This window comes from Cricetulus griseus, chromosome 2 (genome assembly GCF_003668045.3).
Source record: "Cricetulus griseus strain 17A/GY chromosome 2, alternate assembly CriGri-PICRH-1.0, whole genome shotgun sequence".
NCBI classification, from domain to species: Eukaryota; Metazoa; Chordata; class Mammalia; order Rodentia; family Cricetidae; genus Cricetulus; species Cricetulus griseus.
This window is the reverse complement of record NC_048595.1, coordinates 176,122,059-176,141,449: the sequence shown is the minus strand read 5'-3', so window position 1 is coordinate 176,141,449 and position 19,391 is coordinate 176,122,059. Positions and strand designations below refer to the sequence as shown.

The window sequence follows — 19,391 nt, the reverse complement described above, 5'->3', positions numbered from 1 at the left end:
AGAGAACACAGTTATTGGTTATTGGGGTCATGGATACTATCCTGGAAATGGTTGTCCTCATTAGCTTTCTGTTATTGTTACAGTCACTCCAGATCTTTCCTTTATGTGGAGGAATTATGTGGACATAATGGCTTTTGCCTCTTGCTTTTCAGCTTATGAAGCAATATGGTACATGGTTGGAGCGAACCAGCTCCACAGCATGGCAGCCAGAGAGAAGAAGATGGAAGAGAGGTTGGGGTCCTTATATATCCTTCAAGGATATAAAAGGCCTGAAATGGCTTATTTTGCTTCCATCATGCCTCACCTTCTGAAGGTTTCATTAGTTCTACTAGGATAGAGTTGGGGAGCAAACCTTCAATGTGCGGCCCTCCGGAAGACATTTTTTCAAACTGTCTCAGTGGCTGAGCTGGGTGTAAGAAAAGATCATTACAAATGAAGAACTGAGAGGCTACATAGGTATGGCAGGAATCAATAATATGATTCCAAAACCACCATTGATTAGCAGCAGAGCCCACTGGATCAGTCTGTCTCCTCTACCAGGCCATTACAAGACCTCCTTGCTATCAGTTTGAAACATCAGAAGTATTTATTTGACAGTAACCAAGTGTTATGATCTGTTTTCATTACTGGATGATACATAATTAGAACTAGTATTCAGAAGCTATAATGGGTAACATACTTAATCCACTAAGAAGTGGATGAAGGTGGAAACACAGTGAGACCCTGTCTTATAAAAAAGAAAATCATAAAAGAGGAAAGATGAGCAAATACTACCCTAAATGTATTATAGAGAAATCGTAATAAATTGCAAGGCCAAATAGGCAAAGAGGATCTACAATATTCTCACAGCGTGAAGAAGCTGGGAAGGAGGAGTGTTTTTTTGTTGTTCAGAATCAGTTGAGACTAGTACTCGACATACATTAGTTGCTCCTTAAAGAATTTGTCGAGCACAGCAACAAATGCTGCAAAGAACGCACTTTTTTTTCTTTTTCTTTTCTTATCTTTTTTTTTTTTTTTTTTTTTTTTTTTTGGTTTTGATACAGGGTTTCTCTGTGTAGCTTTGGAGCCTATCCTGGCACTCGCTCTGGAGACCAGGCTGGCCTCGAACTCACAGAGATCCGCCTGCCTCTGCCTCCCAAGTGCTGGGATTTACTACACCCGTGGTAATGTCCCATTAGGCCAGTTTCGCAACAGTGCGCTTGCGCGTAGTCCCGCGGTTCCCGGCCAGCTTCGCCCCAGGAAATTTGAGCTCTTCGCTTCCCGTAGCCGCCCTTCCCGGCTTCCTCCGCGGCGTTCCCACGCCGACGCGGCTCCCGGGGTTTGCGGCGTTGTGGACTGCTTGACTCTTCGCGTCAGCAAGCGACCGAAGCAATGGCAGCCCAGAAGATAAACGAGGGGCTGGAGCATCTGGCGAAGGCAGAGAAGTAGTACGTGGAGTCGTCGCTGGGCTGATGACCCGCATTCCGTGGCCGTGCGCGCGGGCGGACCGGGAGGGAGGGCCGTGATGCTATCCGCGCCCGGGGCGGCGCCTTCCCTTGTGGGTCAATCCCCTGCAGTCGGCGGTGCGGCCCTGCGCCTCGGCATTTGCGGCAGGTGCCCGCATCACAGCCTCGTCTGCCCGGCGCCGGGTCCCCAGGGTTTTCGACCGCTCTGCTCGTAGAGTAGTTGCGGGCTCAGGGGTGGGAACCATGTTTCCTCTTCATGACAGCCAGAAGTGACCCCATGTGTGAAATCGCCGGGTGGAGAGCCACTGCTAGGGAAGAGATCCTGGTGCCTTGCGGGGGTGTAGACTAATTCTGGAAACTCTCGCCCGTATACGTCCTAATCCCTAGGGACAAGGTCTGTGCTTCCTTAGTCCTGTGGGTGTGCCACCTTCTGGTTCAAGACTGAATAGGCATACAGCTGTAATGTAAACTGCGAATTCTCCTTAACCCTTTGACACCAACATGACCCCCCCACACACACACACACTTATGTGAATTGCAGCATACATATTTAACGATTGTCGACTGTAAGAAATTTCTTAGTACACTGTTAGGTGCATCATAAACTAAGATCTTAACTTTCGAAATAGAAGTCCTCAAAGGAGGAACGGAGGCTTCCAGAAACTTCCTGGAGACCTGTCCAAGGCTGCTCAGCAGAACAGAACAGGGTCAGTTTTACGCAGTGGAAATTCACAAGCTGTTTCTTGTATACTGCATTCTAGTCCAGACAGTGGCTAGGAAGGCCAGCTATCAGTGCCGAGGGAGATCTCAAGAATCCGTTTTGCTGGTGGGAGCAAACATAAAAGAACAGAGCATGTGCTCTCAGCCATAATAAAGTTGCATTGTGTGAACTTCAGGGAGACGATATTGACCACCTGAGTTAAGGACCAATAGGAGCCAGGATAGCATCCTCTCTATGATGGCTTTAACTAGTCCCCATGGCAGCTGTGTATGGAGCTGAGCCTTTGGCTCCTAGGTGACTGTGCTGGGAGAAGAGTGGTGGGAGAGGCCTTCAGTCAGGATGGGGTTAAAAATGAGCGGACATGCTGTGGCTGCGGTGGGGATGTATTGGATTCAGGTCTGAAGGGTGTTTGAAGTTGCTCTAGGTAGAAGAGCCAGTGGATGGCAGGAAAAATGGGCCAGGATTGTAGGAGAGGCAGTCAGATTCAACTCTTATTTTTCTGGTGGCAGTAGCTTTCATTATCACTTTGTCTTAGGAAAGTTTTCTTACTGACTCTTAAGGCAGAAACAGTCAAGATTCCTAACAGGTTAGCCATCAAACCGACATTAACAAGGACTTAATTCCTAACTAGTGATGCTCTGCTGCCTGGGGGTGATCTGCTGTTCTTAAAAATCTCTCCAGCACATTGAATGATCATATATTGTTTTGGATGAGACTTCCAAAATCACATTAATATAGGGTGTAATGGTTGCTTCTGTGAAGGGATAAAGAGTTGAAATTTCGCTTTGCTGCTTTTTTCATCAGTGTTACAGATTAGACATTACATACAATTGAAGGATTTTATTTTTCCAGGAGATGAAATTCTTTACAAACTTGAACATCTGTTTACACATTTAAATATTGTTGCAATATATATGTGTATGTTAAATGTTAAGCATACTAAATACATTTTACAGAAAAAAGTAACTTCAGAGTTAGACTCTGGGTAGTTGGTACATGGGTCACAGGTACTTCTGTAGACCTGTGAAGGGTGAATTTCTAAGAGGCCCGTCTCTCAGTAGCCCCTGGATTCACTGAAGCCAGCAGTGTTTTATATATATGAAGAATTTCACTAATTGAGTTGAAATTTAGAATATAAGATGGTGTTCAGCAATTCCTACACACACCCAAGTTTGAAACCTACTGGATTAGCTTGAACTGTGAGTTTGAAATTATTTTTAAAATAAAAGCAAAATACTGCAAAGAAGGCAAGAAAGACAAACACTTACACTGGGTATCTTTGCTTTGGCTTCTAGGCCAGCTTCAATCCTGGGAAACCAACCCTTTCTCTCTGTTGTCCTAACAGTCTCCTCTTTCTCCCTTCTGCTCAGTGGTGACTAACTCTCACTCAGTCTTTGGTTTACTCCCCTTGTTTTTCTTCTGAATGTTGTTCCCTTAGTCTCTGCAGACTCCTCAAAGGATGCTGTGATCTTGGTATAACAGATACTCTTGGTTCTCTAGTTGTACTCTCCCTGGTAATCTCTCATCTGAAAAGGACAGTATACTTACTTCCAGATTCTCAAGCTTGTTAAAGCACACTTTGTGGCACTCACCCAGACAGTTTATGGATGTGTTGATCTGGAGTGGACAATATTTGATGCTGCTGGTCTGTGGGTCATTTTGATATGTTCAGATGGTATGTAGGCATTTCAGAAGAAGAAAAACTACATTTGTGGTGAGGCAGGGATGGAGGAAGAGATGGGGGTGCACTTATTGTGAATAAGTCCAGAGAGAGTCGAAAAGGTGTGTGTGGGGGGGGTGGGGAGGGAACCTTGTGCCTGATGGTACCTTTTAATAAGAAATGTCTCTGTTTCATTCTAGTCTGAAAACTGGTTTTTTAAAATGGAAGCCAGACTATGACAGTGCCGCTTCTGAATATGGAAAAGCAGGTATTTGTGACTTAAGTCCCCTTCATGTTGTGTATGGTGTTAACATGGTCTTAGCATAATACTTTCAATGCTTTATGTCAGACTTTTACTAGTTAAAACAGAAAAGCACAGCAGAAGAATTGCACAAGCCTTGACATATTCCTGGTCTTACTCTTTTTAGATGTGGCGAGAGCTGAGTCAGATTCTGGTCCATGGTCTTGATAGCAGACATTAGGGTAGTGACAGCAGTTCAGCTGTTAGCATTGCTTCTGTGGGTGCCAGCTTCATTCATGGGTATCCATAAGTGTAGCTTAGTCCTGTCTTAGACTTCTACTGTTGAATAGAAGTTTTGTATGGATTTTTGTTAAATTTTTAACTAGTCTCATTGGAGGAGATCTGCAAATCGTGTTTTCCCACATTAATGTTTGCTAACTTCAATTTGAGAATCAATTAAGCTGTATGCACATTTCAGTAAATGAACCTGCATATAAGTATAAAACATCTAAAATGTGCAGCAAAGGGAATTCAGTATAAGTTTCGCGTTGTATTAAGGAATGATATAATATTTCTGAACATCTGCCATCATTTTGGTATAAAGTAATAAAACTTAATTTGAGGCTGGTGAGACGGCTCAAAGTGAAAATGCTTGCTGCCAAGCCTGACGACCTTGAGTGTGGATCTACATAGCATGTGTAATAAAAACTTAAAACCACCACAGATTTGAAGTTCCTCAAGTATATTTTTATATGTGATTATATTGGTGAGCCTGGTTTTGAGATCTAGGGCAAGTATTTTTCATCAAAGTTTAGTTTAGTTTCAGTTTATCTAAAAAAAAAAAAAAACAAAATAAAAAAACAGGTAACTACCATTGTTATGTACAGAGGGTTTATTTTCTATTGGAAAGGAAAACAGAAGTCTTTAGTCCTGTTTTTAAATATTGCATATGCTTTGTTTCTTGCATTGTACAAATTGATTGTATTTTGTATTTAAAGATAAATTTGTTTAAAATCGAGCTTTATATGGATGTTGTGGGACACTTCATAGTTGTTTTTTTTAACCAGAGATATATTTTTCAAGTTCCCTCTATGAAGGAAATTTAACAGCTTGCTTTATGTCTCCAGGTCTGTGTACTGCTTCCAGTAGTAAATATTCTGAATCAGGTTCCCTACTAAAGTGCTCTTGGTTTACTTTCCATAATAGCGCATGCAGAATAGAACCATGTGTGGGAATCTTTAAAAAACACAGTAGGGACAAGCAGGGATAGGAGTAGTTGCAGTATCTTGTTTGTTTTTAACACTTGGTTTAAGAGTTCTCTGAGAGTATGCTTTTAAGAAATAACAGTTGAGAACACTTACGTAGAGGGGAGGCTGAGACAGAAGGATCTGCCCAAGTTGGAGGTCAGTCTAGGCTGTGTAGCTGAGTTCCAAGCCAGTGGGTGGTACATGTGTGGAGACCCTGTTTCAGAATGACAAAACAAACAAAAGACACCACTTTTCTTAAGTCAGTATGCTTTTTACTTTCCATAATCCACCCTTGGTGAGTTTTCCAAAGACTGTAATACTGTCATCCTGATTGCTGCGCCCTTGTGAGCTCCCCTTGTAAAGCAGCCTGCAGTGTGGGTTAGTCTTCAAGCAGCATAGATAGCTAAATAGAAAAAGCAAACGACTCATTGGCACTTAAAGACTGTGCCCTAAGCAAAGATTTATTACAATACTGATGTGTCGATCGGGCTTTGGTTTGTAGTAATGTAGTGAACTGGAAGGAAAGAAGCTGGGAATGGGTGCTAGAAGGAGCGCTTGGTATCCTGTGGAATCAGCACCAATGTGTGGCTAAAAACCAACAATTAAAACTGTAACACGATTCTAATAGTGTACTCAGAAAGATTATAATTTGCTTTAGGTAAAAGTAATATTTCACACTTTTATGAGACCTCCTGTTTGAGATCAGTGTATTTTGTAATATTTCACATATGATGCAGATTTGGGTAATGATTCATTTGAGGGCTGTTAATGATGGAAATAGAAGGTCTTACTTTTTTTTTCTTTTCCTGTTTCAGCTGTTGCTTTTAAAAATGCCAAACAATTTGAGCAAGCAAAAGATGCCTGTCTACGGGAAGCTGTTGCCCATGAAAATAACAGGGCGTATCTTTTTTAGCTTTAAACAGAAATGGAACAACTAGATTTTGACACCTTTTTCCTGTTATAAATTTAGTGTTTGAAGTAAAATGCTTTGCAGTTAGAAAAGAATGAACAGTGTGTGTGCTTTAAAGCCCTTGGGAATATTCAGTGAGTGTCCTGGGTGCATTTTGGTGCAGGCAATCCCACTTGCCTGTGGTTTCCTCCTGCTCCTGGCTTTGTTGACAGGGATTTGCCTTGAGATGAAGATTTATAAACATTCTAGAACGAAATGTTCTTGGAGTATCTTAAAGGCTATCATTTATAAATGTCCATTTTATCTCACACACAAAACATAGTCTTAGTATTCTTGCATTTCATCCTGTTGATATGTAGTAGTTTAAAGTTCTTTGCAGTGTTTTGTCAGGGTTTGGGTTGTCAGAGCCATCAGCAGTGCTGGGGTATCACTCCTCTTCTCCCAGGATTTGTCTTTTGAAATCGGATGGACCAATGACTTGGTTAACTGTCTTTGGAAAGTAGATCTCTGAAAACCATTGATTTCTTCTTTTTTCCTTAATTTTGACATTGTTATATCCATTCAGCCTTTTTCATGCTGCCAAGTAAGTAATTTTTCACCCTTTTTGATGTGTTTGCAGATGTTTTAAAAGTTGGTGTTTTGCTCTAGGCTGCGAACTTTTCTTCAAACTCTTGTGTTTTTTAAATTCTTATATTAATTTAATTGAAATAATTATTTTCATTTGCTTTAGTCATCAGCTGAACTTTAAAGGCCAAGTGTCTCCTAATTATAAGAAAGGTTTTTAAATTAAATTCTGTATAATATTTTGCTTGTGAAAACACAAGTGACTTGGAAGTCATTTTTCTTCCTTTAGTTATTGGTTGCTAAGCGCCCGTGGAAGAGATGTGATCTTTCTCCTTTTGTGGAGCATATTTATTTGTTTGAAAACTTAGAATTGGGTTTGTCTTTTAGCCTTTCTGAGGCTGATTTAATTTTGCTGAATAAAATCAATTCAGTGTTTGGTGTTCCTAAGGAGTCCTCCCTCTAAAAAGTAAATGAATAAAAGAAAAAGCAAGGAAGGAACTCCAGTGTGGCAGTATGGGTCTGGAGTGGCATGCTGTGCTTGAACTCTTCTGCTGGTCACTTCCTGACCAGCATCTTCATAGGTTTCTCCCTCTTACTTCATTAAGGTCTCATCAGAGACATTGTATTCTCTTTGCAGAGCTTATGAGCAAGCTGGCATGATGTTGAAGGTTAGTAATATTGTATCAAAACAGCTGTGGAGGTAAAGTGAATTAGCAAACTGCCAAGGTAGAGTCATGTTGATGTTGACAAGTTTCCTCTCTGTAAAGCAAGAGGCAGTGAGGGTTGTGGGAGTGGAAGCAAAGGCTATGTCAAGATGTCTTGCCCAGGGTAGTACTAATTGGACCCATAGTGAGAGCATCCTGTGGCAGTTAGGATAGAGTATTGAAAGTGCCATGTGAACTGAAATGTATTGGGAGGGAAGATGGAGGCTGTAGGCACTGTAGCCAGGACAGAGGGTGCTGCTGAAGGCAGCTGCATGAGGTTTCCCTGCATCTGAGAAGTGGAAGGCTTCTGCATGTAGTAAAGTTTTACAAGGATGTTTGTTTGTTTTGTTAAATTACTTGTAGGTTATGGAAAGAAAAATTAGCTTTATAATTTTTTGGTTTTCTAAAAGTCAGGCTGGAAAAGAGAGTTCCAAACTAGCTATTGCCACTTATCTTACTCCTTTTTAATGAAATAATGGACTATTTTGACCAATATGCCACATTTGTACTTCTTAATAGCAGATTACTATCCAGTTGTAGTGAGATGGGGTGTGTGTGTGTGTGTGTGTGTGTGTGTGTGTGTGTGTGTGTGTGTACACAAGCCAGAGCTCAACCTTGGATGTCTTCAGCTACCTACCTTGTTTATTGAGACAAGGTCTCTGGCTTGCTGCTCACTAATTATGCTAAACTGGCTGATTGGTAGTTCCTGGCATGCACCTGTAGATATACTTCTCCAGAAGTAGATCTACTTCTCCAGAACTGAGATTACAAGCACCTATCATATGTTGGGCTTTTTGTTGTTGATTTTTAGACCTAGATCTCAGATGGTACCTACTCTATACTACTGTGTGTGTGTGTCAAAACGTAACATGTGTAGGTAAAATAATTGAATTGTTAAAACTCCACTTCTTAAGTTGAGACATTTTCTGCCCCATGCTGCATGCGTTTCCTGAAGGAGATGCAGAAACTGCCTGAGGCCGTCCAGCTGATCGAGAAAGCCAGCATGATGTACCTGGAGAATGGCACCCCAGATACAGCAGCTATGGCCTTGGAGCGAGCTGGAAAGTAAGTACACACAGCTGTTGTGGGATGCCCTGGCTTTGCAGAGGACTCCTTTGTCTTGAAAAGTTCTTTAAGAAGCAAGTTTCTTAATTCTCACAAGTTGTCTTCTCTGTCTAATTCAGGCTCATAGAAAATGTAGATCCAGAAAAGGCTGTACAGTTGTATCAGCAGACAGCTAATGTGTTTGAAGTAAGTTAGAATTTTATTTGTTTCTTTAATTACTCATAATATTTTCATTCATAATATATAGGAAAAGAAAAATACAGTGGATTCTTTTTAAGGTTTTTCTGTGTCCACAGCCCAACTCTATTCCTTTTTTCTTCTAGAGGTTAGTGAATGGGCTAGCAGCTTTGGTGCTACCATCCATGGCATTGCTTTATGCAGTTGTTATGGAAGGGTAAGAAGAGTTCCACATTAACCCTGCCGACACTCCCTTTTCTTTGATTCCTCCAGAATGAGGAACGCCTCCGGCAGGCAGTTGAACTTCTAGGAAAGGCCTCCAGACTGCTAGTACGAGGACGAAGGTATGGCTTTCAAAACTGTATGCCCATACATCATGTGCATTTTGAATCTACATTTCAGACTTATACATAACCTTGGTTGGATCTAGTTTATCTACACCTAGACAAACAATGGAAACATGGTCAATTTCTAAAGAGTAGGCACATGGAATGAAAACCTGTTTTTCTATCATAAAATTCCAAAATGTATCGTGCTTTTGTTGCCTAACAGTAGTTCAGTACAATGGAAGAAGAGTTATCTTGATCTGCCATTGCACTCTGCTTTATGTTTTTCTCTTGGAATAAGTGACAAAAGCATCCTAAATACCCAAGATACTTGAGTTTTATCATTAAATGGGATTGCCTTAGTTATCCTGTGTTTTTTTGTGTTTCCATGTGAAGTTAAAGATGGTTTTTTCAATTTCTGTGAAGAATTGTGTTAGGATTTTGATGGGGGTTTCATTGAATTTATAGATTTCTTTTAGTAGAGTGGCTGTTTTTACAATATTAATCTTACTGATACAAGAGCATGGGAGGTCTTTCCATCTTCTGGTGTCTTCAGTTTCTTTCCTCAATAGCTTAAGGAAGGTCTTTCATTTCCTTGGTTGGAGTTACCCCAAGGTATTCCGCACACATGTGTGTGTGCGTGTGTGTGTGTGTGTGTGTGTATGTTTGTTGTGAAAGGTACTGTTTCCCTTACTTCTTGCTCAGTATATTTGTCATTTGCATATAAGAAGGCTATTGATTTTTATGTGTTAGAAATTGTTTATCTGCTGTAGAAGTTTCTAGGTGGAGTTTTTGGGGTCTTTTATGTACAAAAATCATCTGCAAATAAATATATTTGATTTCTTCCTTCCCTGTTTGTATCCCCTTGATCTCCTCCTTTGTCTTATTGCCCTAGCTAAGACTGTAATTACTGTATTGAATATGTATGGAGAGAGTGGGCAACCTTGTCTTGTTCCCAACTTTAGTGGAAATGTGTTGAATTCTCTCCATTTTAGTTGGTGTTAGCCATGGACTTGCTCTAAATTGTCTGTATTATGTTGAGGTTATGCCCCTCATATCCCCACTCTCTCGTACTTTTATCATGGAAGGGGTGGTGGGTTTTGTTGAAGGCCTTTTCTTTATCTAATGAGGTGGTCATATGGTCCTTGCCTTTCAGTTTGATTAATACAGTAGATAATATTTATCAATTTATGTATGTTGAGCCTGCTTTTTTGGAATGAAGCCAATTTTATCATAGTAGATAATCTTTTCATATGTTCTTGGATTTGGTTTGCAAGTATTTTATTGAGAACATTTACATCTGTATTCATAATAGGTATTGGACTATATAGTGGCCTTATAAAAAGAATTGAGAAATTTTCTTCAGTTTCTATTTTGTGGAATAAATTGAAACATATTGGCATTAATTCTTTGATGGTCTGATAGAATTCTTTGCTGAATACAACAAGGCCTAGGATATGTTTGGTTAGATTTCTTATTTACTGCTTCTATATTACGAGGGGTTATGGGTCTCTTCAGTTGCTTGTATCATCTTGACTTCACTTAGGTCACATGTACCAAGACATTCATCCATTTCTTTTAGGTTTTACAGTTTAGTATATTAGAAATTTTTGAAGTATATCCTCATGTTTCTCTGAATTTCCTTAGTTTCTGTTGTAAAGTTGCTCTTTTCATGTCTAATTTTGTTCATTTGGATCTTCTCTCTTTCTTTTAGTTAATTTGACTAATGTTTTGTCAATCTTGTTGCTTTTTCTCCAAGAACCAACTCTTCCTTTCATTTATTCTTTTTATTAGTATTTTTATTGTTGTTGTTTCTGTTTCATGAATTTCAGCCTTGAGTTTTATTTTTTCTTCTGTCTACTCCTTGGGTTTTATTTCTTCTTCTTCTTCTTCTTCTTCTTCTTCTTCTTCTTCTTCTTCTTCTTCTTCTTCTTTTTCTTCTTTTTTTTGTGTGGAGCTGACAGGTGTGTCATTGAGTTACTAATATGAGATCTTTAGTTTTTTGATGTAGGTATGAACTTGCCTCTTAGAATTGCCTTCATTGTGGTCTAGAGGTTTGGATATGTTCTGTTTTCATTTTCATTCAATCCTTAAAAGTTTTTTCTTTTTAATTTCTTTTTAATTTTCTTGTTGATTTCTGCTTTGACCCCAAGTTGTTCAGTTTCCATGAGATGATGTACTTTCTGCTGTGTCTGTTGTTTTGATTCTCAACTTTAGTCCATGGTGGTCAGATATGGATAGGCTGTTTCAGTTTTCTCCTATCTGTTGAGATTTGCTTTGTGGCTTTGCACACTATCAGTTTTGGGGGAAGTTCCATGAGCTGCTGAGGAGAAAGTAGATCCTTTAGAGTTTGGGTGGAATGTTCTATAGATGTCTGTCAGGTCCATTTGATTTATGCCATTATTTAGCTACAGTGTTTCTCTGTTTAGTTTTTGTGTGGATGATCTGTCTGTTGGTGAGAGCTGGGTATTGAACTCACCATCACTGCCTGAGGATCAACATGTGATTTTTAGCTCTGGTAGTATTTCATTTATGAACCTAAGTATGTACTGACTATGTACTATCTCTTCTCTTCTGATTAGTTACATTGTGAAGTCCTTTTTGTCAAATATTAAAATGGCTACATCTGCTTGACTCTTTGGTCCATTTGTTTAGAATAACCCATCCTTTAATCTCAAGGTGATGTCTGTTTTTGATGGTGAAGTCTGTTTCTTGGATGCAACAGAAAGATGAATCTTGGGTTTTTAATCCAATCTGTGAGTCTGTGTCCTCTTATGGAGGAATTAAGACCATTAAAGTTGAGACTTATTAATGAACAGTGTTTAGTGATTCCTGTAAGATGGTATCTCAGAGTTGTTTAGATTTTCATTTCCCTGATGGCTAAGGATGATGAGCACTTATGTGTCTTTCAGCCATTTTAGATTCCTCTATTGAGAATTGTCTATTTAGTTCTGTACCCCATTTTTTAAATGGATTATTTGGTGTTTTGGAGATTAGCTTCTTGAATTCTTTGTATTTTGGAAATCAGCGCTCTGTCAGATGTGGGGTTGGTGAATATCTTTTCCCATTCTGTGAGCTGCTGTTTTGTCTTGTTGACTGTGTCCTTTGTCTTACAGAAGCTTCTCATTATCAGAGGTCCCATTTATTAGTTGTCGATCTTAGTGTGCTACTGGTGTTATGTTCAGAAAGCGGTCTCCTGTACCAATTTGTTCGAAGTGGTATCTACCTTCTCTTCTAGGAGGTTCAGTGTTGCTGAATTTATGTTGAGGTCTTTGATCCATTTGAACTTAAGTTTTGTTCATGGCAATAGAGATGGATCTATCTGCAGTCTTCTACACACCAGCATCCAGTTGTGCCATCACCATTTGTTGAAGATGCTTTCTTTTTTTCCATTGTATAATTTTAGCTTCTTTGTCAAAAATCAGGTGTTTGTAGGTGTGTGGGTTAATATCAGGGTTCAGTTGGATTTCATTGGTCTACCTGTCTATTTTTGTGCCAGTAAAACTTGGTCTTTTCATAGTGTCCTCAGTTTCCTGGATGTTTTGTGCCTGGATAATTTCTGGTTTGCCGTTTCTTTGATTGAGGTACCCATTGCTTCTACCTTGTCTTTAAGACTTTCTCTCTTCTATGTCTTGTAATCTGTTGGTGAGGCTGACCTCTTTTGTTTGACATCCTAAGTTTATCATTTCCAGTTTTATTTCAGGTTGAGTTTCCTTTAGTGATTCTATTTTTTATTCTATTTTCATATCTTGAAATGTTTTCATTATTTCATTCAGCTATTCATGGTTTTATGGTCTTCATTTAAGCATTTATTCATATCCTTCCTTAAGATCCTTGAAAGTATTTTTAATTGCTATTTGGAAATCCTTGTGCTTCAGGTAAATTGCTTTTCTCAAGGCCTATTGCAATATAGTTGCTGGCTTCTTCAGGCGGGGTTGGGGAGAGGGATTTCTTGGCTGGTCATGTTTGTGTTTTTGTGCTGGGGTTGGAGTTAAGATGTTAGAAGTGTTTCTTTTTTGTTGGTTTAGTGATCCATTCTTTGGTTGCTGTTATCTACCCTGGACCCTAAACAAATGTGATGACTGTAAGGTCTTTAGTAGAGACTGTTTCTGATGGTTGACAGATGTTACAAAGGAATGGAGATGGGCTAATACAAAGTCTAAGGGACTATAGGAAAGAACTAGGGGACATCAAGTCTGCAACAGTAGTTGGAGTCCCAAAGGAATGGAGAGAAAGGGAAGGAGAGGCTCCTACAGAGGACTAATAGTCAGACTGTACAGGCTGGCCCGGAGGTCGTGAAGGACAGTGAAAATAGCCTACTAGGGTTCCAGCCTAGTGTTCCTACTGGAGGTCCCTGGTAGAAAGTGACACAGAGAATGGAAATGGGCTAGAAGGAAAGCAGTATTTTTTTTTTTTTTTTTTTAAAGAACATAGGATCTAAGGCACAAATAGTTCGATTCATAAAAGCTAGACTTTTGCCAATTTTTTTCTTAGATTTTATTTTACCTTAATTTATGTGTAGTAAATAATTTTCATTATTGAAATTCTATTTACCAAGTTCTCATTTAATAATATTTAAGACTTCAAAGAAATTTTTATTTAATTAAAATATAATTACATTATTTCCCCACTTCCTCTCCCTCCTCCAGCCCCTTCCATACTGTCATCCCTGCTCTCTCAAATTCATGGCCTTGTTTTCTTTAATTGCTGTTGTTACACACACACACACACAAGTAAATACAACCTGCTGAGTTTAGAGTTGCTACATTTTTTAGAGCCAACCTCTTGGTACTGGATAATCATTTAGGGGACTCATCTTGGAGGAAGACTAATTCTTCCTCTCACAGTAGACCTTAATTGCTTATAACTCTTTATCTAGGGGGTGGGGCCTTGCCTGCTGTTCTGCTGTTGGAGTTCCTATTGTGGCAGGAGGAGGGGCTTTAGAGAAAGAATAAGAAAGCTCAAAGTGTCAGCAACTTGGGTTCTGGCCATCATTGGGAAGAGACAGAAAAAGGTAAAAGAAAAATTGCACTACACAGGTGCTTGTAGGGATGGCTGTGGAGAGTCAGGCATTTTAGAGAGAAGCCTGATGAGCAAAGCCAGTGAAAACACTGTTGTGGAGCAGTTGGCAAAACCCTGTCCTCCAAGGTCTGTGATGCAGGGCAGAGTAGCAATGGCCTCTGCAGAGGGTTTTACACATGCCCTGTTTGACATTTCTTTCTTTTGTCTTTAGGTTTGATGAGGCTGCACTGTCTATACAGAAAGAAAAAAATATTTATAAGGAGATTGAAAATTACCCAACTTGTTATAAGGTATTCTTTGAATATGTCTGGTTCTGCTTTACTTTAGATAATTTTACACATTAGTATAAAATATTTAAGCAAAGATTCTGTGGATAGTTGTTTCTATAAAATAGTAATTCATGGTCTTATGTTTCTGACCATGACAGAGAAAGCCATCCTAGCCTACCTTCCTTACAATAGCAATACTCAACAAAATACAAAAAGAGACCTCCCTGAAACTGGAGGGACAAGGGAGAGTGTTTCCTGCCACCACCCCCTCCCCCCCCCACACTGTTGGTTAAGTTGAGCTCTAGTTGTGGAGCTGCAGCTGATGTGGCTCCAAGGGAGCCCTGGTCTCTGGCTGGTGGACCTGGCAAGGGGAGCCAAGAAAGCAGGGACAGATCCCAGGGAGGAGAGTGTGGGAGAAGGGCATCCCCTATGTGTGTGGTTCATGGACAGCTTGGCTGTGTGTGCCCGGGCCAGACCCAAAGTAGAAGTCATGGCTCTGAGAACTGAAATAATACTGAAACCACTAAGTCTCATCCTGCCCATGAAAGTCTGGTTTACGAGACAGACCCCAAGATTACACCAAAGGATTCAAACAAGTCAGAACTACGGCCCACCAGAAGTCATCCATAGTCTGCATGAGCCCAGGATGGTCGAGTGTAGTTAAAACATCACACTTTTCCTGATAATTACAGCACCATATGCGGTGTAATGTTCACAGAAATCTAGGGACTAGTCCAGAATTACCCATCATACAAAAACCAGGAACAAAGACAAGTTACAACAGTACTGTGTCCTAGATGTTAGAATTGCCACTTTAAGTTAGAAGACTTCCAGGCAGTTACTGTAGCTGTTGTATAACAAAGGCGAACACAGATGAAATGAATGGGAAAGAACTGTCTTAATAGAGAAAAATACTGTTATAGAAGCTGTAAGAGTGAGCCATTTGAAATTTTTGAAACAAATTACTAGATGAGATTAATGTTACAGTGAAGACTATTGTCTTGTAGCTGCAACAAAAGCCACTTTAGGAACAAAATTTATTTGGGGTTACAGTTTGAGACTACATGTATTGGGCAGCTGGTCATGTTGCATCTGCAGTCAGGCACAGGACTGTGATTGTGCTTCTCTCTCTTCTCCTCCAGCCCCTCTTCTAGTCTAGGACCTAGGCCCTTAGAAGGCTGTCATTGTTTAGGCTGGGCACGGTAGTGTATGTCTTAATCCTAATTCAGCTGAGGCAAGAGGATTGTGAGTTTGAGGCCAGCCTGGACTGCATAGATAGGTCCTGTCTCAAGAATCAAACACTACCACCAAAAAGAAGTAAAAAAAAAAAGTAAAACGCTTTATGAAGAGCTGTTCTCCCAGAAAGATGTTATCCGTGGTATTCTTGATCTAAGCAGTGCCATTGTCTCTTATCTAGAGTTTCTCTAGTGTCTTTTACCTAATATCTAAAAATTGCAGGCTGTAATTGTAGAGTTACAAGTCTTCACTGTTTTATTCCTTTTTCAACATTAATTGAATATAAATATTTGAAAGAAATTCTGTAAACTTGCCCTGTCTGCATTCTTAGGCTTTGGGGTGAAAAGGTTGTCACCATTTCACTGCCATTAATGGCAGTGTCAGCAGGTTCTGGTTAGAGCAGACAGGCTCGGGCCTGCTTCACCTTCAGTGTCCCCAAATCCCTGTGTGCTGTGTGCACCATTTGATTCTCACATGATTCTCACATGCTGTTCCTCCCAGGTGTCCTGTGGAAGTTACTATAGAACTCTATGTGTTTCTCATATATGAACTAATGCTCTGAAAGTTAAATTCATTCTTTTAAGTACTCCAAGAAGGTGGCTATGAAATTAGGTATCAGTTTGCATCATAGCCTTCCCTCTCATTTCAGAAAACGATTGCTCAGGTCTTGGTTCATCTACACAGAAATGATTATGTGGCTGCAGAGAGGTGTGTCAGGGAGAGCTACAGGTAAGGTTTGTCTGTTTTCACTGACTACTGTTGACATTCCTGTTTCCTGAATTAGCATCATTACTTAGACAAGTTTTGTTTTTAATCCATGAAACTTTTACGCATCTTCCAAGAGATAAGCCTTCCATTGCAGGGTTCTTTTGTTGTTTTGTCTCTGTGTGTGCCTAGCAAACCCTTACTGCAGAGCTCAGCTGCAGCTCCAGTTTTACCAGTTGCTTTCTTGCTTATGTTGTTCTCTGAATGATTGTAGTTACTTTGTTATCTTTGCCTTTAAAAGGCGACAACAGAAAAGGAAAATTACTGTGTGATATGTTACAAATCAGGTTGAGGCATTTTCTTAAGGGGTCATGAATGAGTCTTGGTAATTTATTACTGTGGGAGTGTCTTGAGCACTATAGGGTTCCTAGTGGCATCCTTGGTCTCCACCCACTGGTTGCCAATAGCATCCTAACATCTGTAACAATCAGAATGCCTGCAGATCTTCTCCTGCTTTTGCTGGGACAGTTGTCCCTGGTGAAGGAGTCTTAAGGGAGAGCTGAAGTGTGGTTTGTGCTTCCCAAAGCATACCAGGGTTTAATGGCAGTGAAGACTGTGCTGCGCTTGAACAGCTCCTGGAGGGATATGACCAGCAAGACCAAGATCAAGTGTCAGAGGTCTGCAACTCACCCCTTTTCAAATACATGGACAATGACGTAAGTGGGCCTTTTGTATTAACTTTCTTCCTCTTGAAGTGATTTTCCTCCTGCGGACTTGTGAGTTTTCTACCTCTATACCTGTATTTCTCATGTCAAAGTATGCTCATAAAGGAACCAGGCATTCCAGTTGAACTTTACTGTGTTTAGGTGATTTATCTACTAAATGCATTCATGACCACTTACTTGCTTCCTAGCTGTGTTGTCATGTGCACATTATAAATCCAGCCCCATTTCTCACCTCCTCTGTGCTGTCCTGTTTCTTGGTGTATCCAGTTGCTGTTAGGCTTTCTTCCTGAAAGAGGCCAATCTTGTGTAGCTGTGGGCCTGTGGGCATCCTATGTCTGTGGTCGCTGTGTGAGACAGGCTATTTATTAATCATCTTCAAGCATTACCTATAGAATGGAAAAGTTCACTTTGTCTCCTAGACTACTGTGAAGAATCCTCTGGTCTTCTTGTGAGAAACAGACTCACACTTGAGTGAGCCACAGCCCTGAACCATTATTTCTCAACCCTCCTTCGTATAGTTATCTGATTGCTAATCTTAGAGTCCTGTTGCACTGTCAAGTTAATTTAAGATCTTGAATTTTCTTATAATGATAGAGGTCGAGAAATAATAATTTTTTTATTCTAGGTAAATTCTTACACATACTTTTCATTTTTTCTGAGACACGGTCTCAATGCTCTATAGTACTACCTGGCCTTCAACTTAAAGCCTTCTTGCCTCAGCCTCCTAAGTGCCGGAAATACAAGTGTGCACCACTCACTCTACCAAGCTTCTTGTGTGCTTTTGAAAATGTGTGTGTGTGTGTGTGTGTGTGTGTGTGTGTGTGATACTAATGTATATACGGTATCTTTCAGCACTGTCCACCTTGTTTTGAGACAGTCTGACCCTGGAACTCCTTGATTTGCTGAGCTGGCTGGCCAGCAAGCCATAGATCCTCCTGGTTCTGCCCCCACCTAGTGCTGGGATTGTAGGCTTCTGTCACTATATTTGAGGTGCTGGGGATTGGGCTCCAGTCTTTGGTTATATAGCAGGCACTTTTACAACTTATCCATCTCCCCATCTCCAGGTCCAGGTTTTAAATGTGGTTTTGGGGATCAAACTTAGGTCTCCATGCTTGGAAAGCAAGACCTTTACCAATTGAGGTCTGTTCCCAGCTACAAATTTGTATTGTTTGTAATTTGTAACTAGTTTACCCTCTCATTTACATAGTAGGTTTTTCTTCATAACTACTAGAAGTATTATTAAATGAGTACATCTCCAGTTCCAAAGTTAGGTGCATAATTGATATATCTACCAGTGCCAGCAGGTCAGTTGCATCATGATCCCGGGGCATTTCTCTCAAAATGCTGGTTCATGAGGATGGATGATTAGGTTCTGGTCTTCTAAAACTTGTATTTATTACTCTGTGCATGTATGAAGAATGCATGGGCACAGACGCCACAGAACACATGTGGACGTCAGGACAACTGTGAAGTTGCTCTTCCTCCTATCCTGCTATGGGTTCTGGGGATTAATTAAATTGTGTGGCAAACACTTTCACCCACTGAGCCGTCTTGCTGATCTCATGCACATGCACTTCTCTCCTGTAAAAGATTTATTTTTATGTGTATGCGTGTTTACCTGCATGTATTGCACCACATTCGTGCCTGGTGCCTACAGAAGTCAGAATAGGGTGTTGAGTCTCCTAGTACAGGAGTTAAAGATGTGGGTTTGGGAACTGAACTCAAGTTCTCTGCAAGAGCAGAAGTCCCTCTGACTACTGAGAGCCATCCCTGAACTCCCACCTCCACCCTCATCTACCCCTACCCCTGGTTCTTTTATAGTTAACTGATGCTAAGACACTATCAGGATTCTAGTTTTCCAGCTTTAATAACATGTCTTACTGTTGACAGTATGCTAAGCTGGGCCTAAGCTTAGTGGTCCCGGGCGGGGGAATCAAGAAGAAATCACCAGCAACACCCCAGGCCAAACCTGATGGAGCTGCCAGCACAACTGCTGAGGAGGAGGAAGACGAGTATTCAGGAGGCCTATGCTAGTACCCTGCCTGCAGAGGAGATGAGAAGATGGAAATCCTGGCAAGCCATCTTCATGGGATTAGGACTCATCTGTGCCCACTCTGTGTCATCTCTGTGTCATGGAGATTATGATGTTGACTGTTGATATATGTCGAGTTTAGTTTGCCATCTCCCCAACTCAGCCATTGTATCTACTACCTGTGAATCACTGTCCTTTCCAATGTAAGAGTGGAAATGAGCAGAAAATACAGTCCTATTTTAATAATTGATTCTCAAATCTATAGGCAAATTATATCATAAGCAAGGCAGGAAATATGCATATTTACTCTTTTCTCTTGGGTTCTTGTAATTTATTGTTAAA

The 19,391-nt window shown here is 40.4% G+C and overlaps 1 protein-coding gene across 1 annotated transcript; it reads left to right on the top strand.

The window, feature by feature from the left end:
- The first annotated feature begins 1,279 nt into the window (after positions 1–1,279).
- On the top strand, positions 1,280–19,330 carry Napg (NSF attachment protein gamma). Its single transcript, XM_027402767.2, has 12 exons — positions 1,280–1,427; positions 4,027–4,094; positions 6,130–6,214; positions 6,790–6,807; positions 7,426–7,456; positions 8,448–8,557; positions 8,677–8,743; positions 9,008–9,078; positions 14,294–14,372; positions 16,237–16,316; positions 16,879–17,008; positions 18,908–19,330. The coding sequence occupies exons 1-12, from the start codon at positions 1,372–1,374 to the stop codon at positions 19,049–19,051; spliced, it is 939 nt and encodes a 312-aa protein (XP_027258568.1). The 5' UTR covers positions 1,280–1,371; the 3' UTR covers positions 19,052–19,330.
- The last annotated feature ends 61 nt before the right edge of the window (positions 19,331–19,391 follow it).

What these genes read in the sequence shown, in the direction of transcription:
- Napg (XM_027402767.2), top strand. Translation starts at nt 1,372, where the DNA reads ATGGCAGCCCAGAAGATAAACGAGGGGCTGGAGCATCTGGCGAAGGCA. An exon ending in AGACAGCTAATGTGTTTGAA is followed by an intron (nt 8,744 to 9,007) that starts GTAAGTTAGAAT and finishes TGATTCCTCCAG; the next exon opens with AATGAGGAACGCCTCCGGCA. An exon ending in ATTACCCAACTTGTTATAAG is followed by an intron (nt 14,373 to 16,236) that starts GTATTCTTTGAA and finishes CTCTCATTTCAG; the next exon opens with AAAACGATTGCTCAGGTCTT.